The 27,659-nt window shown below is 42.4% G+C and overlaps 1 protein-coding gene across 2 annotated transcripts in view; it reads left to right on the top strand.

The window, feature by feature from the left end:
• The window catches only part of LOC122562553 (seizure 6-like protein), a 255,166-nt gene that overhangs the window by 186,206 nt on the left and 41,301 nt on the right, over positions 1-27,659 (top strand). For both annotated transcript variants that reach the window (XM_043715477.1, XM_043715479.1), the window contains exons 7-10: positions 371-537; positions 1,386-1,580; positions 5,612-5,750; positions 18,141-18,337. In XM_043715477.1, the coding sequence (XP_043571412.1) occupies positions 371-537; positions 1,386-1,580; positions 5,612-5,750; positions 18,141-18,337 (698 nt within the window). The remainder of the gene's footprint in view (positions 1-370; positions 538-1,385; positions 1,581-5,611; positions 5,751-18,140; positions 18,338-27,659) is intronic.

Raw genomic sequence — 27,659 nt, 5'->3', positions numbered from 1 at the left:
GAAAGTTTGAGTAGGCTGGGTCTTTTTCTGTAGGACCAAGAAGAGAAAGGGGTGACCTGATAGAGGTCTTCAAGGCAACAATGAGGTTTGAAAGAGTAAATGTAGAGAATGTGAGTGAGATCAGAAATAGGGGCCAGGACTACTGAAACCAATGGTGAATTTTCTCAGGGAATGGTTATGAAAGGAAGCTTCCTACCGCAGGAAACAGTTGAGGTGACAGAAATATTCAAGGGGAAATTAGATAAATACACAAGGGAGAAAAGATAAGAGGAGAGCTGTGTGTAGCATGAAGACTGGGGATTGGGCATGCTGGACAGAATGTCTGTGAAGTGTTTGTAACTCCCATTCAATTTCCTCCTTTATTGATCAGACTGATCATCTACAGTGGAGAGGGAGCCTTATCATCAACTCTATATGACTCCTTAAAGAATGAGTACTTCCCCCTGGAAGGTTTGATCAGCAATGAGCCATTTGTTCGGATTGAACTCACCTCCGATGGAACCAAGACAGCAGGGGGATTCAACATTCGATATGAAGGTACAAACAACCTTTCCATTTCAAGATGAAAAAGGGATCTAATGTCAGGTAGAATTGTATTCCAGCCCCCACCACCATCCTTCCACCCATTCACCACTCATTACAACTGGAAAGAGGTGACAGTAATTGATGTCCAATTCAGTTCTGAAATGCAAGGGACCTAGATTCAGAATCAGGCAAGGCATAACAGTGTGAGAATATTCTTTTGAGAACAATACAACAGTAACATTGCCTCTTTAAGCCATAAAGGTCATGTGTTTAACACCAATTTCAAGTGGATAGTACAAGGAGATTGTGAGATTCTGATATAAAACAGAAAAACTGGACAAAATGAATGAATTGATTCAGTGGGATCAAGGTTTGTTCCTGAGAAATAGATTTGAAAACCATGGACTTGCAGAAATTCAAGCCTGAAAATGGGGTATAGACCAGTGCCTGTTCTGGTGCCATTCAGGGAGATCATGGCTGATCTGCAGCTGAACTAGACCCACTTTTCTCATATCACTGAAGACCTTTTGATAATAAACCTAACCATCTATGTTTTAACAAAAGATCTAATTCCAATTGCTACTGGTGCAAATGTTCCAAACTTTTACCATGCCGTTCGTGTGAAATGTTTTCTTTTAAATTCCCCCCCTTAAGATCTGGTTCCAAATCTATGACAATGGCTTGAGTTTATGTTGTTTCCAAAGGCTTTAGTTTTTCCTTTGCTGTGAAAGCTGTTTATTTCTAAAGGACCGATGCAAATGTATTGTTATTCAGCTGATAATGTGAGCAAATAATATTACAATTTTTTTAATATGTATTTGGTTTCAACATCAAGTCAGTCACATCTTATCTTTCCTCAGCCTTTGAGCGTGGGCACTGCTTTGAGCCTTACATGCAGAATGGGAACTTCACTGCAACCAATCCTTCCTACAGTGTAGGCTCAGTGGTGGAGTTCACATGTGATCCAGGTTACACTATGGAACATGGATCATCTGTAATTGAGTGCATAGACATCAGGGAGCCATACTGGAATGAGACTGAACCACTTTGCAGAGGTAAAGAGAATATTTGTGCCATTGGAATGAAGAAAATGGATTTTAAAATATATTTATTTTGCACATCATAACCACAGTGCTAGGGACGGTCTGACATGTTTTTATTACAATCCTCGGTAATTGTACTTTTATGGATGATCCCACCAGGTTACAATCCAACAGGTTTATTTGGAAGTACAAGCTTTGTGTGTGGGATCATTCATGAAAGTACAATTATTGAGGATTGTAAATGTACCTTTTAATTTTAATCAAGAGGGTATAATCCAACAGGTTTATTTGGAAGTACAAGCTTTTGAAGGGGTGCTCCTTCATCGGGTAGCTAATGGGGCAGGATCATAGGATACAGAATTTATAGTAAAAGATCAAAATGTCATGCAACTGATGTGCTATCCCTTTGACTGCTGACTTTGTCTACTGCAGTCCAACACTGGCACCTCCACACCTTATTTATTAAATGATCATCTTAGCAGCAGGTGCCAAGTTATGATGATAATGCAAATAAAACTAATAATCAAAGTTTATAACATAATTGAAGCCAATATTTTAAAGAAAAATGAAGTATATATGGCTGGCAGAATTCTGAACATCTCATTATATAAATGAAATTCTGCAGCTCTCCTTAATGTACTGGAAGTTTGACTGCTTTCTGCACTTTGCACTGAAGTTCCTAGCTGAAGCCATTCCAAGTGGGATCGAAGTTCCAAGTGGGATCGAAGTTCCAAGTGGGATCGCCAGCTGAAATGTTGAGGATGTGGGCTTGAAGGTTCCCCTCCTCCCACAGCTCTCACAGGTCATGCCTTCCCATGAGGGGTGGTGATGGTCTGATGATATTATCACTGAATTGTCAACCCAGAGACCCCGATAATATCTGGGGACCCAGATTCGAATCCCACCATGGTAGGTGGTGGAATTTGAATTCAATAAAAGTATCTGGAGTTAGGACTGTAATGCTGACTGTGAATCCATTGTCCATTGTCAGGGAAAACCCATCTGGTTCATTTATCTTCCTTGAGAGAAGGAAACTGCCATCCATACCTGGCCTGGCCTATATGTGACTCCAGACCACAGCAATGTGGTTGACTCTTAACTGCCCCCTGACCAATTAGGTAGGGGCAGTTAATGTTGCCTGGTCAGCAATGCCCTCATCCCGTGAATGAATAAAGGGAAAAAAAATCCCCCCCACCCCTCCACACCCAACTGTCTACTCCCCCATACCCCAACCACCCTGTGTTCAGTTACACCAACAGATTGTGACAATGTTCAGGCCTCAAAATGGGGTCACAATGGTAAATGTTTGGTAAATTCTCAACCATTTACATACCTTTTATGAGTGTTTTTCAAGCAGGATATGGGTTGATCTTCTTTATTTCTTCAAGAGCTTCTTTCATTTAAAGAATTGTTAATAAAATGCAATTTATGTTGTACTGCACCACATCAAAACAAGCCAAGGTTCTTCACCTTTGGAGGACAGGACATGTTAGTTTGTAAGTTAATGCAGTGTGATTCTGAACCAGCCCCTGCAATGAGCTGAGTAGATTGACCAGTGTGCTTCATCGTGGAGTTAATCGATGGAACATATTTGCCAAGACAGCAGGACTCTTTGAATAAGGCAATATTCACTGGACAGAGAGAGACTGAAGTTAGCATCTACAAGGCTCAAACTCACAGACACAGATGGAGTCATAGAGTCATTGAGCTGTACAGAATAGAACGAGACCCTTCAGTTCAACTCATCCATGCTGACCAGATGTCCAAATTAATCTTAGTCCATTTGCTAGCACCTGGCCCATATCCCTCTAAACCTTTCTTAGTCATATACCCATCAGATGCCTTTTAAATGTTGTCATTGTACTAGCCTCCACTACTTCCTCTGGAAGCTCATTTCATACACACACCACCCTCTGTGTAAAAATATTGCCCCTTAGGTCTGTTTTAAATCTTTCCCCTCTCACCTTCAACCTATGCCCTCTAGTTTTGGACTCCACCCTGGAGAAGAGACCTTGGCCATTCATCCTATCCATGCCCCTCATGATTTTATAAACTTCTAGAAGGTCACCCCCTCAGCCTCTGACACTCCAACGAAAACAACCCCAGTCTATTCAGCTTGTCCCTATAATTTTAACCCTCCAACCCTGGCATATCCTTGTAAATGTTCTCTGAACCCTTTCAAGTTTCACAACATCCTTCCTATAGCAGGGAGGCTAGAACTGCACTTTACTTTTGCATGGCAACCCTAATAATGGAGCCAAATGGAGGACCTGAACCTTGAGGTTATGCTTAAGACATTAGCAATGCCTGTGTAGAACAGGGAACCTACAGCAAGTTGAAGGAACAGCCTTGCTGGAAGTAAGTGGAAAGCCCAGGAAATCTCAATCCTAGTGTAAATCTTTGAAACTGTGTTAACTCTAATTCTCCCTCTACAGATGCGGCCTCACCTGCTGAGTTTTTCCAACACGTCCTGATCTCATCTCAGACATACTCTACTTGGTCAGGAAGCTCACTGGGACATCCTGAGGTCATGAAGAGCATTATATTAATAAAAATTTGTTCAAGGGGCTAATCTTCCAACTTCTGTTTAAGTATCTGACTTCAATTATAAGAGATGTACATCAAATGTGTCTGGAAGTAAATTTGGTACTGATTATAAACAACTTTGTGTATTGTACTTTAACACAACAGCCTGTTTAAGTTAGCGTGTTTTTAGTATTCAAGCACTTTTGGTTTTGGAGGAGAAAAATTCTTTTGATTACAGCATTGAGCTTATGGCCTCATTCTTTGAGTATATACTTGGGTTTTTCCAATTCTAACCAAAAACTTTATTAGTCTCCACTGACGTCATAACAAGGAATCAAACATGGCGCCTGTTTACACATTCTGAAGTCATAGAGTCACACAGCACCTGAAACCAGCTCTGAAATCATGCCCAACAAATTTGTGCTGGTTGAAGGATTCGCCTTTAATATCATATTGAAATCTCTGGCTTGGCTCATGTGCAGTGATAGTGGCCCTATCTCTGAACCAGCAGGCTTGGTTCAAGACCCATCTCAGCTGTTACATAAGACACCTGAACAGCTTGATTATCAATAGCACAAATCCCTGCCTTTGCATCCTAACAGGGCTCAGTTTTCTAGCTCAGTGAAAGAGTGAACTATCAAAGTCACATTAATATAGCACCTGTCATGATCCCAGGGTGTACTCATGAGTTTTGTGGCAAATAGAGTTGCTCTGAAATAAGAACAGAAAGTGCTGGAAACCCGTAAGTGTGTGGCAGTATCTGTGAAGTCGGAAACATAGTTACAGATTCAGATCAAAGACCACTGGTCAGATAAAGAGGTTGTTCCAACTGACAACTCGGTTAATAACTGGGGGACACAGGTTTGGCCATTTCTGAAGTACTGTAACATAAGGGACATCTGAATTTTGGACAAATCTCTTCCCACAGCAGGAACTAAGAACAAAAACAATGAAGAGAGGAGGAAGGGTAGTCCATTTGGCCGTTCAAGAGTTCACTATCTAAAAAAGATCATGATGTGGAGGTGCCGGTGTTGGATTGGGGTGGACAAAGTTAAAAATCACACAACACCAGGATATAGTCCAACAGGTATATTTGGAAGTATAAGCTTTCAGAGTGCTACCTGGTAAAGGAGCAGCGCTCTGAAAGTTTGCACTTGCAAATCAACCTGTTGGACTGCAACCCGATGTTGTGTGAATTTTAACTGAAACGTTCATGGCAGATGTGGCTTTTCTTTCCTGCTCCCTGCCCTATAACCTTTGACTCCCCTGTGGATCAATTATAAATTAAACCCAACCCCACTGCTCTTAGGGGGGAGAGAACTCCAAAGATTAATTAATGTCAGAAAGAGGAAGTTCCTCCTTATCTTAACTATCTTAAATATGTACCACCTTATTCTGAAACTGTGTCCCAGGTCCTAGTATCCCCAAGGGGCAAAGCACCAGAACCGTGTGAACAGTTGCTGAGTGGAGGTGTGTTTTTCATGTTGTTGCTTCACTCTTGTTCTGCTTTGTTTCAGCGGTTTGTGGGGGAGAGTTGTCGAGCCCTGCGGGAGTGATTCTCTCTCCGAATTGGCCTGAACCCTACGATGAAGGCGAGGACTGTATCTGGAGAATTCATGTTGGGGAGGATAAGCGAGTCTTCCTTGATGTTCAGCTGTGAGTATGTTACAGTAATGTGCTTATTTTCATTGAGAAGGCAACCTGAACAGCTGAGTGTTTAGATAAGGACATCACTCTGAATGTCCTTATGGACAACAGGTCCCACTGACAGGAGTCCTGCTGAGATGCAGATTTACAATAATTGCTAACAAAATGGGGATTGGAGCCGAAGTGAATTTGATTTCTCTTTTTGCTACGCTCTCAATTCCAGTCCCTCATGGAACGGTGAAATCAGACTCAATACTAACTTTAAAAACAACATATTTTCTCAAGATGGAAAAATTTGCAGGGTGAGCGTGAGGGAGCGACTGGAAAGCTCGTTCAAAAGGTTAGCACGCGTTCAATGGACCAAATGGCCTCCTGCTGTGTTGAGTGATTCTATGATTGATGGTGATTCTTGGCCTTAGGAACTGGATCAGTGAGGGCCTGACCTGGCTGCACCTGAACAGGTGAACCTCACTCATATGTTAGTATAGAGCTGCAAGCACCAGGCACCGTAGCAGAAGCACTGTCAGCAATATTGGTCAGTTAGAATATCAGTCGATGGTGTAAGATTAATCCACAAATAGTGGATACTCTCCGAAGCACAGAAACAGTACATTTTTATCTGGTGTGGCTGGTTAAAATCTCTCTCTCTGTACTGCTTGGTCATGGTTTAGTTGCACTGATTGCCCAGGTCATCATTGTTGTACAAGGTGGTGGTTCTGAAAGGGTTAATGCTGAAGACTTCATTAAGCTCCACCGAATCTGATGATTTCATAAGGGCTGGTGTAGCGAAGGCAGGACATCTTGTGATCTCATAGATGATTGTCCTTTTCAATCTTTGCAAAGTCTTTTTAACCAGGTCTTTACCACCCATACATACTATACTCATACATGACGTCTTGTTCAAGAGCCTCTTCCCATTAAATTACCCGGTGGATTACCTCTACCACATTGGAACTGATGGGCACAGGCATACCATGAAGATGGTGACTTCAATCCTCCCAAATATACATTGGCAGTGATTGGCATAATCTGTTGATACAACATGGTGAGCAGCAGTGTGGATTCGAATTTGATTTAGCTGTGCAGGATGAATTCTAAAGAATGCAGAAGCAATTTCCAGTTCAAGCTTGATGACAGTCAGCAGTACAGAGAGCTGAGCAATCTAATAGACTGCAGCAGTGGAAAATGGAAGGTTACAGAGATGGGGTTGGGTCTGAGTGGGATACTCTTAGGAAGGTTGGTGTGGACTCGATGAGCTGAATGGCCTGCTTCCACACTGGAGGGGTTCTATGATTCTGAACAACAACAAAGAGAGTCAGATGACAAAAGTCAACAAAGTTTCCATGACCCAAATGATGAGAAATAGAATGAGCAGTGCAACCCACATCAGTTCAGCGATGAGTCTTTCACTGAAGTTGTCCAGACAGCAACTAACTGAATAAAAAAATTCATATGACATAGTCAAATCTCCTTCAATGGAGAATAATCCGTAAAAGTGACAGAGATGAAGTAAACAGCAATCCTCAAGTAGCAGGACTAAGAAAATGAACACTGGTGGTTTCACCAGGAAAGCAACCTTAGAAGTTGAATGAAAGTTTCAAACTTCACACAGAGAGTTTAAACACCTCTGCACTGGTTCACTGGCAAACTGGGATTAAAGATTTGCTTGCACAGTTTGAAGAAGGGCTGCATAAGAATCCACAGAAGCCACCGGTGGCTTGGGGATGACAAACATCCGCATATTCAGGACAAGATCTAGAATGCAATGCTGAGTCCAGAAATCTATAACAAAAACAAGGTCAGCCATCCTCAACTCAACGGTCTGTCCATCTCACAAGTCTGAAGGCAGTGCAGTCTGGAAAATTTGTGAAACCTCCAGACCATCTGAATTTGTGAAATCAGGGATTTGTTGGGCTATGGTAAATATAATTATATAGATGAATATACAAATGTTAATGATGGGAAAGAAACATTGGAGGAAGATGACACACAAGGTATAGTTCTGAAAGAGCTATAGGATCATCAATTCCTATTCCACCATTTGAGCTCTCTTTGGAATTTGAAATAAAGGTACTCTGTTATAGAATCCCTACAGTGTGGAAACAGGCCATTCGAGTCCACACTGACCCTCTAAAGAACATTCCATCCACCCTACCTTACCCTATAACGCTGCATTTCCCATGGCTTAACCACTTAGCCTGCATATCCCTGGGCATTATGGGCAATTTCCAATGGCCAATCCATCTTTGGACATCTCCCACATCTTTGGACTATGGGAGAAAACTGGAGCAAACCCATGCAGACACAGGGAGAACGTGCACACAGACAGTCACTTGAGAGTGGAATCCAACCCCGTTCCTGGCGCTGTGAAGCAGCCATGCTAACCACTGAGCCACCGTGCCTGTTCTCTGCCTCACTGCTTGTAGCACCATTCCTATTTGTCAATCTGTGGACACCTCTGTCCTCATCCAAACTTTCTTTGCATCTTTTTACTTTGCTGCAACAGAAATGGTTGCACTTTTAAGTACTGAAGTGCCTTTTAAATCCACTATCTCCTCCAGCTGAACTCCTGATGTGAGGGAGTTCTGATGTCTGAAGTTGTAATAATAAAGTTGACTCCACAACTTTTAGCAGAGTCCCTGGTCTAACATGACCCAAGCATTAGTTTGCATTTTCGTCCAATTGGAAAATGTAGCCTTTGCAATCACAAAAGGTAGAGATCCCAGTTGTGAAAAGATAGTGGCACAGTGGCTCAGTGGTTAACACTGATACCTCACGGGACCAGGGTTACTGAGTTACTGTCTGTGTGGAGCTTGCACATTCTCCCTGTGTCTGTGTCAGTTTCCTTCCACAGTCCAAAGATGTGCAGGTTTGGTGGATTGGCCAAGCTAAATTGCCCATCGTGTGCAGGGAGGTGCATGCTAGATGGATTATCCATGGGAATGCAGGGGTACAAGGATGGGATGCTCTTCAGAGAGTTGGTGTGGACTCAATGGGCCGAATGACCTGCTTCCATACTATGGAGATTCTATGATAGGGTAGGAACCAAATAAATACAAGAAAAAGTTGCTTTTAATCTTATTTCCTCACTTCTTTCACCCTGCTGTGTGATCAGTCCTTGCTCCTAAATTCTGTAATTCATTCTTGCTTTCTGCAGAATAAAAGTGTCTAGAAATGGAACCATAACCAAACTTTAATGTGAACTGGTGCTCAGAAACATTCTGCTGTTCATTAATTGATGTGAAATCTAATGAATAGTGCTAGATCGATCTGCTCCGGCTTCATATTGAACTGAATACCCAGTGAAATGCAACACCAACCAGTTACAGATGCACAGCAAATTTAACTTGACAGCTAACGGTTAAACACCTCACTTCACAGCTACACAGCTGAGGAGAAATGGAATTTTGCTCCAGCTTATTCTCATTCTCAGCCAGTGCTGTAAATATTAGAAGCTAAAAGCAAATTCCCTGCAGCTACTGAAAATTCAAAAAAATAAACAGCAACAAGTCAATTGGTTTGTCTAGATCTCTGAAGTGTCAGATTGTTTATCCAATTTCCAGGGTTGGCTAAGCAAATGTTTTCTTAGAAGCACAGCAGTAATTGCATTGGGCTAGCGGTCCAGAAGTTCATACTAATGCTGAGGGCAAGGGTTCAGATCCCACTACAATCACTGGTGGAATTTAAACTCAGATCCTTAATGTATTCATAAAACCTATTTGATTGGACAGATCTTGAACATTGCTGAAAAAGATCACACCTTGTCAAAGCCCTTTGCTTTGCAAACATCAGGACAATTTTGAGAAATATCAAAGTGAAGGGAAAATAATATTTATACTGCTGTACATTATTGTTTTCCTGTTACATTAGTATTTCTTGAAAATTATTCAGGAATACATAACTGTGAAATGGAAATGGGACTTTGAAACTGTTGATTATCATGAAAAGCCCATTTGGGTTTCTAATGTCCTTGAGTGAGCAAACCACTCAGTTCAAGAGCAATTAGGGATAGACAACGATGTTAGCTTGCTAGCAAAACCAATATCCTGGGACAAAATGATCCCAGCCACAAAATCTACTTGTTTGTCATGAATTCTTTCCTTCTCCTGACCTGTGTCTATTCCTAAAGGCATATGCACTGAGGGTATACCTACACCTCAAGGACTGCAACCATTCAAGAAGGTAGCTCTCATCATTACGTTTACATTTATTTCTTTTCTCTTCTCATTTATACCTCAGACTTTATACCCTGGTACATAGCTTTAAATGGACTAATGCTAATTTTTAAACTTTTTTTTTGTTTTTCTGACATAAAGCAAAAATTTTGTACCTAGATATTGTCGCATCTAAGAAGACATTGGAAATAGCAACACTTTTTGCTGCACTCGTGTTTCCCTATACTTGAGTACAGGTGCCACTGACCCGAATTCTAATCCCTTGTCAAGGTTAATTAAAGATGGACAATAATGGTTGGTTTTAAACTCTGACTCTTACCCAATAACAAACCAGAGTGAAAGACTCGAGAAGCTGTGCTTCTTAGAGCGAAATTGCATTTTTTTGGCTATTCACTCACAGGATGAAGGGATCACTGGCTAAGCAGCATTTATTGCCCATCCCTAATTGTCTGGAGGGCATTAAAGAGCCAACCACATTGCTGTGGGTCTGGACTCACATATAAGCCAGATCAGGTAAGAGCATTAGTGAACCAGATGGGTTTTCCTCAGGCAATGGATTCGTGGTCAGCATTAGACTCTTAATTCCAGATATTTATTGAACTCACATTCCACCATCTGCCATGGCAGGATTCAAACCCAGGTCCCCAGAGTATTATCTGGCTGTCTGGGTTCAGTCCAGCAACAATGCCACTCGGCCATTGCCTCCCCATACAGTGGATGTTCAATAGTGGTGTTCAAAATTACATAGAGTGTATAGACAGGCCATCCATGCTGATGTTTAAGGTCCACTCAAGTGCATCTATATACTCCTTACTTCAACCACTCCCTGTGGTTGAAAAACACACTTTTTGGGGAGAGTTTCTTCTGAATTCCCCAGTGTTTTTTTTTACAGTTATAACTTCTAAATTGAAGGGTTTGTGTGATCTAAGGCAGAAGAAACTGATTCTGGAGGCAGGAAGGTCAGTAGTCAGAGAGTCCCGGTTTAAAGTAAATTTTAAAAAGGGATTAAAACGTGAGAAAATTTGTTTCACACTAGAGTCATTTTTATCTGAAATGCGCTTCCTGAAAGGATGGTTCAGGCTTTATTGAATGAGATGTTTGAGGGGCAGATTCAAAATAAAAGCTTTAAGACCTTTTAGAATCATGAGGGGTGAAGGATTTGTGTCTTTTTGTGATTGCATTGTATTTAAAGAACACTGTTTGCATGAATTGCTGTGTAATCCTACCTTTGAGGAAACAGCTTTACACTCCATGTCATTGAAGCATTTGCCCTGCTTATTCTGTTCAATATTTGATTATTATAATCCTTTATCTGTTTAATATTTGATTATTATAATTCCTTTATTGAAGAATGTGGCACTTCTGTGAACTGAATGTGACTTAAATCAATGAAAATGTTTACATTTGGAACTGGTACTTTGAAGCATTCGTCTGTGATGAACTCTCCAACCCTGCTACAAGAAGATTTGTGTTGTTGATGGGCAGTACCTCTGCAGTCACTGACACTTGTGGAAGTGAGCAACTTGTATTTAAATAGTAACTTTAACACAGCAAAACATCCCAAAGGAATTAACTAAAAAAACCATTGATACTGAACCATATTAGGAGATACCACAAGGGACAGATGACCAAGAATTTAATCAAAGACAGAGAGGGAGGAATGCAGAAGGAGTTGAAGACAGATGGTAAATGATAGAACTGGACCCAATGTTTACACAATTTTATTAAAAAGGACAATACCAATAATCATTTCCCTACTCAACAACCATAGGTTCAGCCTATCCATCTTGTTTTTAAGCATTTAAACTTGTTTGGAAATATTATGACTCCATAACTATCACAATTTGAGATGGGAATTAAACCTTGGGTTTGCTGGGCTCTGAGATAGGGACATTACCACTGCACCACAGGACCCAATTCTGATCCTCTTTCTAGTTGCAAAGGTTGAGAAGTGGCAGCCTGGTGGTATCAACATTAGACTATTAATCTAGTGACCCAGGAAATGTTTTGGAGACCTGGGTTTGAGTCCTACCATGGCAGATTGTGGCATTTGAAATATATTAAGTTTTTAAAAGCACAAAATCTGGAATTAAGTGTTTAATTCTAAGCATGAAGCTATTGTTTGCAAAATAAAGAATCCATGAGGTTCACTAATGTCCTTTACAGAAGGAAATTTGCCATCCTTACCTGGTCTGGCCTACATGAGACCCCCCAGAACCACAGCAAAGTGGATGACTCCTAACTGCCCTCTGGGCAATTAAGGATGGGCAATAAATGTCCACATCCCATGAATGAATGAAAACAGCATTTTAAATCAACTTGCTCAGAGATATTATGTTGTACCTCGAGGGCAGGCAGTCTTGCTCAGAGGTGGGGACCGCATCACCTCTCTAGAGGCAGAAAGGCCTGTTTCAACATTCAGAAATGTTATTACATCCCGAGCAAGATGGACTGTGAACTCAGGCCTCCTGGCTTAGAGGTAATGATGTTACCACTGTGCCATAAGAGTCCTTATTGGTGGCTGAGATTTCTGTTTTTGTTTCAGATTTCCAGCATCTGCAGATCTTTGTCTTGTTTTGCTATTTACAGACATATTGTTGCACATCTATGGAGAAAGTGGGATTTGAAACCTGGGTCTCTCCAGCTCAGAGACAGGGACACTACAGGGAAAAGAGGGCTTGTGTGGCACAGTGGTAGTATCTCTACTTCTGAGTTAGAAAGCCTAGGCTCAAATCCCACCTACTCCAAAGGTGAGTCAAGAACATGTCCAAATAAGTTTGCTTAAAAATATCTTGATGCCAGTATGATTGCGTCTGAGCAGATAATGTATTGCTGGAAAAGCACAGCAGGTCAGACAGCATCCAAGGAGCAGGAGAATCGATGTTTCGGGCATGAGCCCTTCTTCAGGAATCTCCTGTTCCTTGGATGCTGCCTGACCTGCTGCGCTTTTCCAGCAACACATTTTCAGCTCCGATCTCCAGCATCTGCAGTCCTCACTTTCTCCTCTGAGCAGATAAGCCAATCCATAGAAAGACGAAGGCATTCATTTAGGGTGCAGAGGTAGTCACCCTACCTTATAACTAGGTGGCTTAAGATCAAGTCCCACTTGCTCCAGAGGTGCATCATAATGTTTCTAAACAGACTGATTAAGAAAATAACTACTGCAAATTATATTGATCCATCAGTTCATGTGATCATAAACTCACATCCAGGTTTAAGAAGTTGGTTTCACTGATGAGCGTTTGATGTCAGAGGTCACGAAAAGGCAGCTGTCCATCTCACTATGACACATTCTTTGGGAGGGAGGTGATGACCTAATGGTATTATTGCTGCACTATTGATCCAGAGATCCTGGTAAGGATCTGTGGACCTGGAATGAAATCCTACCATCTTGAATGCAATTTGAATTCAATAAAAAGCTGGAATTAAGAGTCTAGTGGTGGCTGTGAAACCATTATTAATTTTAACCCTTCCAACTCCATTTTGGTTTAGCCCCCTCCCCCTCTCCCTTACGTTGATGTCCTAAATAGGTCTTGCACATAAGTTAATTTATTGGAAGACAGGATATTTACTGGTGGTGGTTAATAGATGAAAATAAAATGCCACAGGTGATTTGATGTTGGGGAATAAAAGGCATTCAGTTGTGGATAAGAGCACTTCTGGACAGGAAATGTTTTTAAAAAATCAAAGAAATGGACAGTAGAAGAAAGGGGCTCTTGTGATGCAGTGGTAGCGTCCCAACCTCTGATCCAGAAGACCCCAGTTCAACTCCAATCTGTTCTGGAGTTGCCAGATAACATCCATGAACAGATTGATTTGAAAAATATTTGAACAGAAGTGGTTTAAACAAGGAAGTTCAGAGTTTAGAATATAGACAGCTAATGATGTAGCCCTCAATGATGACGTGATGAAAATTGGAGATCTCTAAGGGGCCAGATATGGATCAATAGAGAAGGGCTACTTTTAATCTTGGTCTGCCACTGTACTAACAACCTCTTCCATGGCCTGCTGAACACAGTGAGTTCAGAGAGCCAGCATGCCTGGGTTGTGTTTTATTGTAGTATGAAAAGCACTAAGACTTACTACACTAGTCCTATCTCCAACCTATCCCCTAAAGTCTCAGTATCTGTGTTGTGGCTGTGAACCCAAGAACAAGCATTTCTTCTTCGTCACTGTCTTCTTGCTTTTCCATCTCTCTCTTTCTGTCTCTCTTTCCCACCATTGCCTTGCTCGGCAGCAGCTCTCAACTATCTGAAAGAAGAAAGGCTGAAGGTGAGGGTTGTGGTATGAGAAAATTAGGGGCCAGATACCAAGAGGTGCATGGGCACATTATCTGCAGCTTAGAAATTAGAAAAGATTGTAGAATGAAGGGGATATGGAGTGTGCAATGAAGGCTCAGAAAATGAGCAATTCTGTCATCTTCTATGGTTTTAATTCCACTTTTGCCTCAGTCATGATCGTTCCAGTAATGGAGAACACCTCCTCCTCCATGGGAATAGGAACACACAGAGAGCTGCCTGCCCATGATAATACTGCCTCCAGTCTGAGCCACTTTGTTCTCCAAAAGGGACCAACCCGTTTCAACGAGAATACTACCTTTTGTTTGGCTAACACTGTCGAACAGTGTGCAGGCTACAAGATGGGAATGTTAAGCATGTGAGGGGAACATGAAGCTGTGAGAAGTCAGTCAGAGCTCTGATTAGTTGAAGGTTTTTGTAGATGAAGGATGGAGTTGTGGTGAGTCTGAAGCAAGTGGCTCAGTTGCTAGGTTATAACATCTGCATATTTATTGGCTGATCCTCACAAATCATGTGAGGTCAACAATCTTCCTCCTGTCCTGTATCCAAGTGCTCAGGGTTGGCTTTGTCAGCAATGGCTACCCGCTCTCATTGCCTTATCCAGAGGACCTCCTAGCCCCTTGTAGCAAAATGACATCTCTCCTCCTTTTTTAGCTTTGCAATTAATCCTCTAGTGTGGCATCTGAGAAGTTTGGACTGTGTATTCAGTGCCCCCTGCCTCCATCACTCCATTTTCAGCAGCTCAGACAGTTTTCTGCAGCCAATTCCAGCAGCTCCCCTGCTGAGGAAGTGCCTCCCCTTTGAAAGATACAGTCTGGGTTTAAGTGGTGTGAGCCTTGTATAAACAGCCCACTGCCCCAAGCCTATTCCCACGCTGCTAAAGCATGAAACCATCCAACAGCTCAACTAACACAGATCTGCACTCTGCAATCCTTTCACTAAGCAGGAAGTGGGGTGGCACAGTGGCTCAATGGTTAGTACTGCTGCCTCACAGCATGAAGGACCTGAGTTCAATGCCAGCCTCAGATAACCGTCTGTGGGTTTCATCCAGGTGCGCTGGCTAAAATGTGCACGTTAGGCGGATTAGCCATGGGCAATGCAGGGTTATGGGATGTGTCTTCAGGAGGTCAGTATGGACTTGCTGGGCTGAATGACCTGCTTCTGTACTGTAGGAATTCTATGGTGAAGTTATTGGGCAAACTGCATTCAGGGAAACCAAACCATTTCCCCTTTTTTTACAAAATTTCCTCTCGATATGGACAGTTTCTGCAGAACTTCAATTAGCCTGAAACCTTTTAAACTCGGCCACAGTTATTGCCCTGCACCAGATAAAATCAGTCAATCATTTAATGGGAATTTACTCTGTTAATATGGCAGACATGCAGTGTGATTGGTTTTTAATGGGACAGTGGCACTAATAGGACAAGTTACTGAGAAGAATTTAATGACTATTGATGGAAGATTCACTGTACAGGAGGGAGGTGGGCTGTGGTGGCCATGACTGGAGGGAAAGCCTTGGGGAAGCCATAGGTGATGGCCTGCATTTGCAAAACCTGGGTCCCAATTGGACATAATTTGTTTTCCTATTAACTGTAGCAAAGCAATTAAATTAGATTTCATCAGTTTTTACTTCCTCAGGCTCTGCCTATTTTATTTCATTAACAATTTAACTCTATTCCAACCCCAGCTGTGCATAATTCAATACACAGTAATGTATGAGAACACGATGTGAATGGAAGGATTATAGCAGTAGTAAGCGTGTGAGGTAACATGGAGCTATGAATGGCCAATCAGAGCTATGATTGATGAAGGTTATTGTAGATGAACAATGGAGCTATGGTGAGTCTGAGGCAAGTGGTCAGTTGCTAGGTTATGACATTGACAGATTCATTGGCTAACCCTGATCAATTGTGTGAGGTCAATGAACATCTTCCTGTCCCACATCTGAGTGCTCAGGGCTAGACTTTTGGCTTTGTCAGGAGCCCAAGCATTGGAATTTTCTGGATTACAGAAAGACATTAGACACAAGTGAGTAAACCTGACAGCATCATAGGTATAAATATTTACCTGCAATGTAAAACAGCAATGGAACGTTACAGAACAGTAATGAAAGTTCTTTTACTTTTCCAAACACTGCATGTTTTTTCTGCTTTTGCAGTATAGTATTCAAATGAAGCCAATGGTGCCAAGAGAATGCTTGGATTCATTCAAAGGATTTCCAAACAGCTGGTGTATCCAAAACATAGATTTCCAGGCAGGAGAGGTGACCATATATCATTCTGAAAAATCCTTCTTCTTTTCCCGTGACAGTACATGACTGAGGGATAATGAACTCCTGGGAGGTGTTGCCTTTGAAATGTTAAATCAAGATCCTGTCAGATGAGTCTTTAAAGTTCTATTTGGTGAAGAACATTGAGTTCCACTCAACATTCAGTGTCCTGTCTGTTGTGCGTTTCTCAACCAACATGGCCACATTAAAAAAACAAGCTTGAAGTCTCTTGATTATGATAATAAGGTACCTAGCCCTGTTAAGTATACCCTTTTCAATGTGGTGCACAGACACTCAGGATTCTTCTACAGAAACAGAAAAGGTGATGGATTATTAAACATTCAATATGCTGTGGTGAGGAAGGCAGGCATCTGCCTACAGTTTCCATATTCCTTGATTACATCTTGCCCACTGCCCCTCCCCCAACCACAAGCTCAGTTCCAAACCAATACTCCCTCCCCCAAGAACCTACTGAAAGATTGTGGCCCAAGATGCATTGAGGCATGACAGACACTGGTCAATTGATCTCAAATGCGAAGGTGAAGCCCTGGCACCTGGTTTCGGAATGGATTCAGGCTTCTTTATTTCAGGTGTGCAATTTAATTTTATTCATTCCAGGGAAGGTGGTGGTGAGCTGCTTTCTTGAACTCCTGTAGTCCATGTGCTGTAGGTAGACATTCCAGTGATTGTTACAACTGAGTGGCTTGTTCAGCCATTTCAGAGGGCAGTCAGGAGACAACCACATTGCTGTGGATCTGGAGTCACGTGCAGGCTAGGCCGGGTAAGGACAACAGTTTCATTCCCTAATGTCTGGTCCCATTTTCCAGCACTTGGCCCATATCTCTCTAAACCCTTCCTATTCATACACCAGTCCAGAAGCCTTTTAAATGCTGCAATTGTACCAGCCTCCACCATTTCCTCTGGTAGTTCATTCCATACACGCACCACCCATTTAGGTCTGATGTGTGATGTGATATACATGTACCTTTCTAGAGGCATTTCTAAAACTGTGGTCCATCACTATTCACGTTTAGACAGTTAAAAATCGCACAACACCAGGTTATAGTCCAACAGGTTAAATTGGAAGCACAGTAGTCTCTGTAAAGGCTTAACAGACTATCAATCTCTCAATGTATAATTTCAGTTACATCACACTGTAAATTTTTGCTCTAAATTCTGTGTGTTAGGATTGAGCCCTCCACTACCACCTGATGAAGGACCGTCGCTCCGAAAGCTAGTGTGCTTCCAATTTAATCTGTTGGACTATAACCTGGTGTTGTGTGATCTTTAACTTTGTACACCCCAGTCCAACACCGGCATCTCCAAATCATCACTGCTAGACAAGATGTGATGACCCTGTAGACAGAAACACAGCATCATTCCTACAGATCATTCCTGTTTGGCCTCCCAGTTACCATTACAAGAATAAGCTTTTAACTTTGAATTTTAAAAAATCTCAATTTTGTTTTACAATCCTTATTGCAGGCTTGGTACATTTTCATTAAACTAAAGAATATAACGTGAGGCAGTGAAGATTGATTCTTACCCATGGAATTAAACCCTCATGTGGGCCAACAATGTCAGGACGTGGAAAGAGAAAACAGAAATTTAAATTGTGAATGTTAATTGTGAATTTGTTCTTCTTCCTCGTTCACAGCCTGAACCTCACTAACAGCGACATATTATCCCTGTATGATGGCGATGACTTAACTGTGAGGATTCTTGGACAATATGTTGGAAGCAATGCCCCATTAAAAGTGTACTCCACTACTTCTGACCTTACAGTCAGATTTCATTCAGATCCTGCTGGCTTGATTTTTGGAAAGGGACAAGGATTTATCATGAATTATTATGGTGAGTAGCACTTCTGTTCCGATAACAGTAATATTTTAGCGTCGCAGCAACTTTCTATTAGTGTAAGGAAATGCCCGAAATACTTCCCATAGGCTTGACTAACAAAATAGATCCTCAGGTAAAGAAGGAAGTAGGAGAGGGTGACCAAAGAGATCAGAAAGTGATGGTAGTGGATGGAGGCAGGTTGGAAAAGAAAGCAGAATCAGAGGAAGTGTTCGGGAGAAGGTCTGAAGGGGGTTAGAGAAATCAGGACAGTTAAGGTTTGAGGAGATTTTTAACATTAGGATAAGAATATTAAACTCAACAGAGGGGACATTGATTTGTCATTAAAGACAACTGGGAATTGTGGGTGAATGTGATATGGATGGCAAAAGGTGTCATAAGTTGGTTATGAATGCAGCTTGATAACCAGGCCATGAGGAATTCGGAATAAGACATGTCTGAAACCTTCCCAATGGGTGAGAGTGCAATGGTGGGACTATCTCTTGAGAATGAGGAGCTCTCCACTACCCCCAGCAGCGGAGGTAGGTGTCAGTGAATGTCGAGGTGGCCATTTCAGAGGGGTGGAGATCTGGGCTGTGATCTCCTAATGCTGGAAAGTTCCATAGCATTTGCTCGAAATGGCTCTACACCCCCACCCCCTCCACACACCCCTCTCACCTCTGCAGGAAAAGCAGTGCAATACTTGCTGTGTCACATCTGTGTGCAAGCAGAATTCAGTTCTGAATGTGCTGACCTTGAAACAAAATTTGCTTTAAAATAAAACTGTGACTGGAATCTTGATGTGATATATTGTATTATTGACAACCAACAGCTGCAACATTATGAGGGGTAATTGCAGGTTCAGCACGCAGATGAAACCCCTGTAAACAGTAATATACTTTAACCATTTCCTCTTGACTATAAAATGGACATTAAATATTTGGATTAATTGCATTTGCAATATAAAATGCTGATGCTTTCTTTTTAAAGGGGCACTGCTGACATTTCTGTTGGTTCCCTTCCTATTTGTGCTGTGGGATTGAACCACAGTGTTCCAGAGGTCACTAGGTTTTGCAAAGACTGCTACAGGAAAGGTGTTGTGAAACTTGAAAAGGTTTAGGGAAGATTTACAAGGATGTTGCCAGGGTTGGAAGGTTTGAGCTATAGGGAGAGGCTGGATAGGCTGGTGCTGTATTCCCTGGAGCATCAGAGGCTGAGGGGTGACCTCATAGGGTTTTATAAAATCATGAGGGGCATGGATAAGGTGAATAGTCAAGGTCACATTACAGGTGCACAGCATGGAAACAGACCCTTCGGTCCAACGCGTCTATGCTGACCAGATATCCTAAATTAATCCAGTCCAAATTTCTGGCATTTGGCCCATATCCGTCTAAACTCTTCCTATTAACGTACTCAGCCATATGTCTTCTGAATGTTGTAATTGTACCAGCCTCCACCACTTCGCCGGCAGCTCATTCCGTACACAGGCCACCCTCAGCATGTAAAGGTTGCCCCTTACGTCTCTTTTATATCTTTCCCCTCTCACCCTAAACCTCTGCCCTCTAGTTCTGGTCCCCCCCACTCCAGAGAAAAGACTTTGTCTATGTATCCTATCCATGCCCTTTATGATTTTATAAATCTCTATAAGATCACCCCTCAGCCTCCAATGCTCCAATGAAAACAGCCCTAGCCTATTCAACCCATCCCAAAGCTCAAACCCTCCAAACCTGGCAACATCCTTGTGAATCTTTTCTGAACCCTTTCAAGCTTTTCTACATCAATTCTAAAGTAAGGAGACCAGCACTGAATACAGTATTCCAATAGCGGCCTAACTAATGTCCTGTACAGCTTGACTCATAGTGCTCTGACTAAGTTATCCAACGTAAATATTTCAAATTGTACAGGACAAAGGACCCAAAAGGTATGAAGTACCAGACTGTGGGTCATTGCCAGTGAAGCTGGTTGTAACTCAAACAGAGGATGAAGACTGACAGAAAATACAGCCAAACCCTAGGTTTTATTAATCGGGATTGTAGAGTACAACCAACACAAAAGTGCAGGATTTCTACTGATTCCTGATAAATCACCGTTTTGGCTTCAGCTGCATTATTGAGTTCAGTTCTGGGCAGTGCATTTTAGGAAGGTTGTCAAAGCCTTGGAGAAGGGAGCAGAGGAGGTCCACCAGATTTTACAAGGGCAAGAGGGGCTTCACCAAATGTGGAGAGACTGCAGGGCTTGTTCTCCTTAGAGCAGAGAAGGTTACGAAAGAGCTAAATTACTGGCATTCAAAAGGGAAGAGACTTCGCGAGTTAGAGAAAAACAGTTTCCGCTGGCAATAACGTTGGTAGCCTGCAGGCAGAGATTTAAAATCATTGGTATAAGACCAGAGGGAGAGTATTTTTATTAGGCACAGCAGTTTGATATGATCAGAAAAGCAGAATGTGGAAGGGCAGAGGTAGCACACTACATTGTAACGTTCAACACAGAACTGAATAACCAAATGTAAGGGAAAGCAATTGAGAGAAATGTAAAGGAGTGAGGTTGATTGGATAGCTCTTTTGAAGAGCTATTACAGACAGAAGGGCAGATTAGCCTTCTCCTGTGCTGTGTGATTCTATAAAAGGATAAAAAGAGCATTGGTTAAAAAAAAGACAAGGAGAAAACAAAATGGTCTCTTTGCAGCAAAAATCTGATCATTTGCCTGTAATGTGTGGTTCTCTCAGAATTACTCACAACCTCATAATCAGAACAGTCCGTTTTCTTGTCAGGTGAGTATTTTAATGTATTCACACCAGCTCCAATCCAAAAGTAGCAAGTAAACACATCCAAAAGCTTCAATTAAACTAAGTCATTAATAGACACTTCTAAACTGTATAATTACAAGACAGTAAATTTGTTGGCAGTGATGTATAAGGCAGTAATTCATTCTTGGCTGGTTTGATATAAACACAAAAAATGAAGCTTAAGTGATTTATGAGCATGAGCGGAGCCATGGGATTGAATTATTGCTTCAACATCACAGCCAGACACCTGGTGCTCTCTGCTTTGCTTCATTTCAACTTGGACATTCTTCCCTAGTTTCCTCCCCCTCCTCTCCACAAGGTACTGGCTCAAGCTGTGGTCTGATTCAGCAGACAATATGGCTCTCTGCTATCGCATCTGAGTAACCATATGTCAGGTATAAGGCTACACAATGAGGCTCTTCAGATGCCACCAAATCCAGGCCGTGTCATTAGCTGGCCTGTAGAGCAGAGATTCCCAACTGTTCTTATTCATATCCACAATTCGCAAGCCCCTTTAGAGTATTATTTTTAACTATCTCTCTCGTGACCACATGTCGGATAAATATTATAATTACACAATGCAGGTAAATATATCGATAATGAAAATCACTTGTTTGCCATTTACTGCTCCCTCCCACTTGCTTGCCATTTTCCGCCATGTACTCAGCTCCTTCCCTCTTCATCAATCTCCATCGCCGATCACCATGTTGTGTGAAGCAATTCGCAGTATTGCTCAACATGGGGTAGGTTTGCTTTCAGGGAGCAGTAAGTGGCAAGCAAGTAATTTTAGTGTAGGGATATACAAGGGTCATTTGGTCTAGTGTAGTAGAGGAAAACCACTTCAGAATCTGACATGGAACATAGAACATTACAGCGTAGTACAGGCCCTTCAGCCTTCGATGTTACGCTGACCTGTGGCACCAATCTGAAGCCTATCTATCCTTCACTATTCCATTTTCATCCATATGTTTATCCAATGACCATTTAAATGCCCTTAAAGTTGACAAGTCTCCAACTGTTGCAGGCTGTGCATTCCAGCCCCTATTACTCTCTGAGTAGTACTTCAAACAAGATTTAGATCATTGCATGTTAGCACTAAGTGTAAGTCATAGTCATAGAGTCATGGAGATGAACAGCAAGGAAACAGACCATTCAGACCAACCCGTCCATGCCGACCAGATATCCCAACCCAATCTAGTCCCACCTGCCAGCACTGGGCCCATATCCTTTAAACCCTTCCTATTCATATACCCATCCAGATGATTTTTAAATATAGAAAATGTACTAGTCTCCACCACTTGCTCTTGCAGCTCATTCCATACATGTACCACCCTCTGTGTGAAAAAGTTGCCCCTTAGGCCTTTTTTATATCTTTCCCCTCTCACCCTAAACCTATGCCCTGTAGTTCTGGAGTCTCCCACCCCAGGGAAAACACTTTGCCGATTTACCCTATCCATGCTCCTCATAATTTTATAAACCTCTACAAGGTCACCCCTCAGCCTCCGACGCTTCAGGGAAAACAGCCCCAGCCTGTTCAACCCTCTCCCTATAGCTCAAATCCTCCAAACCTGGCAATATCCTTGTAAATCGTTTCTGAACACTTTCAAATTTCACAACATCCTTCTGATAGGAAGGAGACCAGAATTGCACGCAATATTCCAACAGTGGTCTAACCAATGTCCTGTACAGCCGCAACATGACCTCCCAACTCCTGTACTCAATACTCTGACTGATAAAGGAAAACATACCAAATGCTTTCTTCAGATAGACATTTTAACAGAGGGTATGACAAGTGTCTGCATCTTCTTCAAGATCCTAAGTTATTCTCTCATCAGGTCTGTATAGCATCATCATAATGGATGGTGCTTAAGACATTTTTATTAGTATTAACTCTTTCAGACCTTATACAAGTTGTGAAAGCCAGGAAACTTGCACAGGAAGCGCCCACAAATATGAGGTGCTAAAACTTGAAAATCGGTTTTAGCAATGTTTCCTGAAAGATAAATGAATATAAACTGAAAGAACTGCGGATGCTACAAATCAGAGGCAAAAACAGAAATTGCTGGAAAAGGTCAGCAGGTCTGGCAGCATCTGCAGAGAGAAATCTGAGTTCTGAGGAAAGGTCACTCGACACGAAACAATAACTCTGATTTCTCTCCGCAGATGCGGCCAGATAGATAAATATGTCCATGGGAGAAGACAGACAGAGTCTCATTTTATGCCACATCCTAAAGACTGTCAGTGAAATCCTCCCTCAGTACCACACCAGAATGTCAGCCTAGATTTTGCAATCAAATCACTGGAGCAGAACTTCTACATACAACCTTCTGATTCAGAGACTCATTTTTGTTGCAATGGAGAGATTTCAATGAAGGAAGAAAAATAACTAAGTTGTTGCCATAATGTGTTATTTTCACTCAGGGAGATTTTTCCTCTATTCTTTTGTGGGATGTGAATGTTATTGTCAGCATTTGTTTCCCATCCCATGTTGCCCTTGAATTAAGTGGCTGCTTCGCCATTTCCCAGAGCAGTTATGAATCAACTTTAGTGGTGCTGGAAAAGCACAGCAGGTCAGGCAGCATGCGCGGAGCAGGAAAATCGAAACTTCGGTCAAAAGCCCTTCATCAGCCCACATTGCTGTGAGTCTGCAGTTACATGTAGATCAGATGGGAGATATCCTTCCCTAAAGGACATTAGTGAGTCAGGTTGGTTTCTAATGACAATTGTTGCTAGTTTCATGAGACTATTTTTCAATGGAAAGTTTTATTAGCTGGCTCCTTTGAATTACAAGCCTGGTGACAATGCCATGTTGCCACCATCTTCCATGGCAAGTTATGCTTTTGCCTGCATGTTGTAGTCTGGTATTTTGGACAGTGATGGTGTAGGCTCCAATGGGCTTTCTATCACATGGCTGACCAGGGATCTCTCCTACTTTGACTGCTTGCCTTCGGTGTGTGTTGAAATGATTTGCAGATTGATACACAGCCCATTCCACTACATTATAATGCACCTTACTTAGCCATCAAGTCCAGAGGTGTGACGCAGACCCAGTGCTTCAGGCTCAGAGGCAGACATGCAACCCACTGCACAACAGGACCTTCCTAATTTAGTTAGAGGGATTTCAATTTGAGACACCAAATGAAAACCAATAATGTTATCGCAGGCGGCTGAACCTGGAACACAGTGGGAAAAGGTGTTTGCCATTTAAGTAATATTTTAGTTATTTTATGGGATTTGAGCGTAACTGGCTGGGCTAGCAATTATTGGCCATTGACTGTTGCCCTTGAGAAAGTACTGGTAAGCTATCTGCTTGAACCGCTGCAATCCATTCTGGGCAGAGGCAGATGTTGTTAGGAGAGTGAATTCCAGGGTGTATGACGTTGATATATTTCCAAGTCAGGATGGTAAGTAGCTCAGAAGGGAACTTGCAGATGGTGCTATTCCCATGTATCTGCTGCCCTTGGCCTTCTGAATAGTAATGGTCATTGGTTTGAAAGGCACTGTCTAGAAGCCTTGGTAAATTTCTGCGGTACATCTTGTAGATAGTACACACTGCTGCTCCTGAGCATCAGTGGTGGAGGGAGTGGGTGTTTGTAGATGTGGTGCCAATCAAGCGGAAGCTGCTTTGTCCTGGCTGAGGTCAGGCTTCTTCAAGCTGCCCACATCCAGGCAAGTGGGGAGTATTCCATCACACTCTTGACTTGCACCTTGTGGATTGTGGAGAAACTTCGGAAAGTCAGGAGGTGAGTTATTAGCTGCAGTATTCCTAGTCTCTGACCTACTCATATACCCACATCGTTTATATGGCTCCTCCAGTTCAGTTTCTGGTTAATGGTAATCCCAGGTTATTGATTCTGCTAATTCAACGATGCTGACACCATTAAATATCAGGGGGTGATGCTTAGATTCTCTCTCTTTTGGAGATGATCACTACCTGACTCTGTGAGTGCTATTTGCTACTTGTTCGCCCAGGTCTAGATATTGTCCGGGTTTTGCTGTATTTGGAGATGAGCTGTTACGGTATCGGACGGCTCAGAAATGGTGCTAAACATAGTGCAGCCATCAGTAAACATGCCCAATTCTGACTTTATGATGGAGGGAAGATCATTGATGAAGCAGTTAAAGATGGTTGGGCCACAGACACTACCCTGAGGAACTCCTGCAGAGATGTCCTGGAGCTGAGATGGCTGACCTCCAATAATCACAACCATCTTCCTACATGGCAGGTATGACTGCCACCAACAGAGAGTTTTCTCTTTGATTCCCAATGATTCCAGTTTTGCGAGGGCTCCATAGTGCTACACTTGGTCAGATACAGCCTTGATATCAGTCCTCTAGAATTCAGCTCTTCTCAGCATGTTTGAACCAAGCCTATAACGAGGCCAGGAACTGAGTGGCCCTGGTAGAATCCAAAATGAACACCAATATGCGGCTTATTGTTAAACAAGAGCTGTTTGATAGCACTGCTGATGACCCTTTCCATCACTCTACTCACGACCAAAAGTAAGCTTTAGGGAAGTAGTAACTCCAAAGATTGCAGACAGATGGGTGACAGTGAGGGGGACTGGGAGGAAGCATATTTGGCTGGGGTGATTTGTCCTGCTTTTTGTGAATGGAGCATGCCTGGGAAATTTTTCACATTGCCTGGTCAATACCAGGTGTTGTAGCTGTACTAGCCCAACTTGGCTAGGGGAACAGCCTGGGGCATGTGATCTGAAGGGAAGTGGCCATTTACATTGCTGTGTCCAGATCAGTATTAACCTTACGCTGTCTTAAATCTGTGACGGCTTTATGTCTGCCAGTGATGGAACAATTTTACAATCTTTCTTGCTTCATTTGCTTTGATTTATTGCACACCACATTGCTGTATATCAAACAGACAGAAAAAGTATTAATCACATTTCCCCTGAATAATGTAATTGAGCAACTTTAATTTTGTTCTTGCATAATTTCCTTTCTCTTCATAAATAAATAGGGAACATGAAGAGGAGAATGCAGAGACCATTGCCTGAGGTATTGACATGCCTGAGGTTAGCAAAAGAAGGCAACATTCACATGAAGAAAAGCCTTTTCAAACAGCGGGTGGTTTGGTCTGAAATGCACTGCCTGAGAATGTGGTAACATCAGGATTAGTCAAGGTCAATTCAAGAGGAATTTGAGATATCATTTAGAAAGGAAGATTGTGCACAGCTATTGGAGAAGTTTGTGGTGGAAGGGAGTGGTTCTGGAGTCACAGGAAGACAGGGTAAATAGAGATCTTTAGCACACATGCCAACCTTTCCCCAGCTGCAATCAGTTCCGAAGAAGAGGCACTGGACCCGAAATGTTGACTCTGCTTTCTCTCCATGGATGCTGCCAGACCCACTGAGTTTCTTTAGCAATTTCTGTTTTGTTTCAGATCTCCAGCATCCACAGTTCATATTTTTTTTTGTTTTACATGAAGGTAAACTATTTCCATGATTGGTTGGGGATTCTAGAACGCGGGCTATCATCTGAGAATTTGGGCCCAACTGTTCAGGAGAGATGTTAGAAAGCATGTCTACACACAAAAGGTGGGAGAGGTTTGGGGCTCTAATCCACAAATGGCAGCAGACGCTGGATCAGTTGCTAAATTTAATTCTTTCATACAATTAATGCAAAGGTATGAAGGGATTTGGAATAAAAGTAGTTTTATAGAGTTAGGGTACAAATCAGCCATGATCTTAATGTATGGTGGAACCGGCTCGAGGGGTGAATGGCCTGTTCAGTTGCTATGTTCCTTGAAATTGCTCCTTCAGAGCAAACACAGGTAGGATGGGCTGATTGGTCACCTTCTGAGCTGTTACTGTTCCGTAATTTTGTATCAATGTACTGAATGGTTATTATTAAAGGAGCAGCACTTTTTTGTGCAAATAGATTACACTTTGGTGTGAAAGGTACGCATAAGGGAGTGCTACACTGATGGAGGGTCAGTACTAAGGGACTGCTGCATTGTTGGAAGATCAGTATTAAGGGAGTGCAACACTGTTGGAGGTTCAGTACTAAGGGAGTGCTGCACTGTTGGAGGGTCAGTGCTAAGGGAGTGCTGCATTGTTGGAGGTCAGTACTAAGGGAGTTCTGCACTGTTGGTGGGTCAGTACTAAGGGAGTGCTGCACTGGTTGAGGGTTAGTAGCTGGAAATGTGTTGCTGGAAAAGCGCAGCAGGTCAGGCAGCATCCAGGGAACAGGAGAATCGACGTTTCGGGCATAAGCCCTTCTTCAGTACTAAGGCAGTGCTGCATTGTTACTTTTAGAGGGATGGCAGTGAAGGCAGTGCAATGTTCCTCTTGCAACATGTTTGAGGTGAGGGATGCCATGGTCGTCCCTGCTGATTACACTTGCAGGAAGTGCACCCATCTCCAGCTCCTCCAAGACCATGTTAGGGAACTGGAGCTGGAGTTGGATGAACCTAGGATCATTCGGGAGGCAAAAGGGGTCATAGATCGGAGCTTTAGGGAAGTAGTTACTCCAAAGATTGCAGACAGATGGGGGACTGGGAGGAAGCAGCCAGTGCAGGGAACCCCTGCGGCCGTTCCCCT

The sequence above is a fragment of the Chiloscyllium plagiosum genome, chromosome 25 (assembly GCF_004010195.1).
Source record: "Chiloscyllium plagiosum isolate BGI_BamShark_2017 chromosome 25, ASM401019v2, whole genome shotgun sequence".
Taxonomy (NCBI): domain Eukaryota; kingdom Metazoa; phylum Chordata; class Chondrichthyes; order Orectolobiformes; family Hemiscylliidae; genus Chiloscyllium; species Chiloscyllium plagiosum.
Note: the sequence above shows the minus strand (reverse complement) of the source record. Positions and strands in the feature narration are given on the sequence as shown.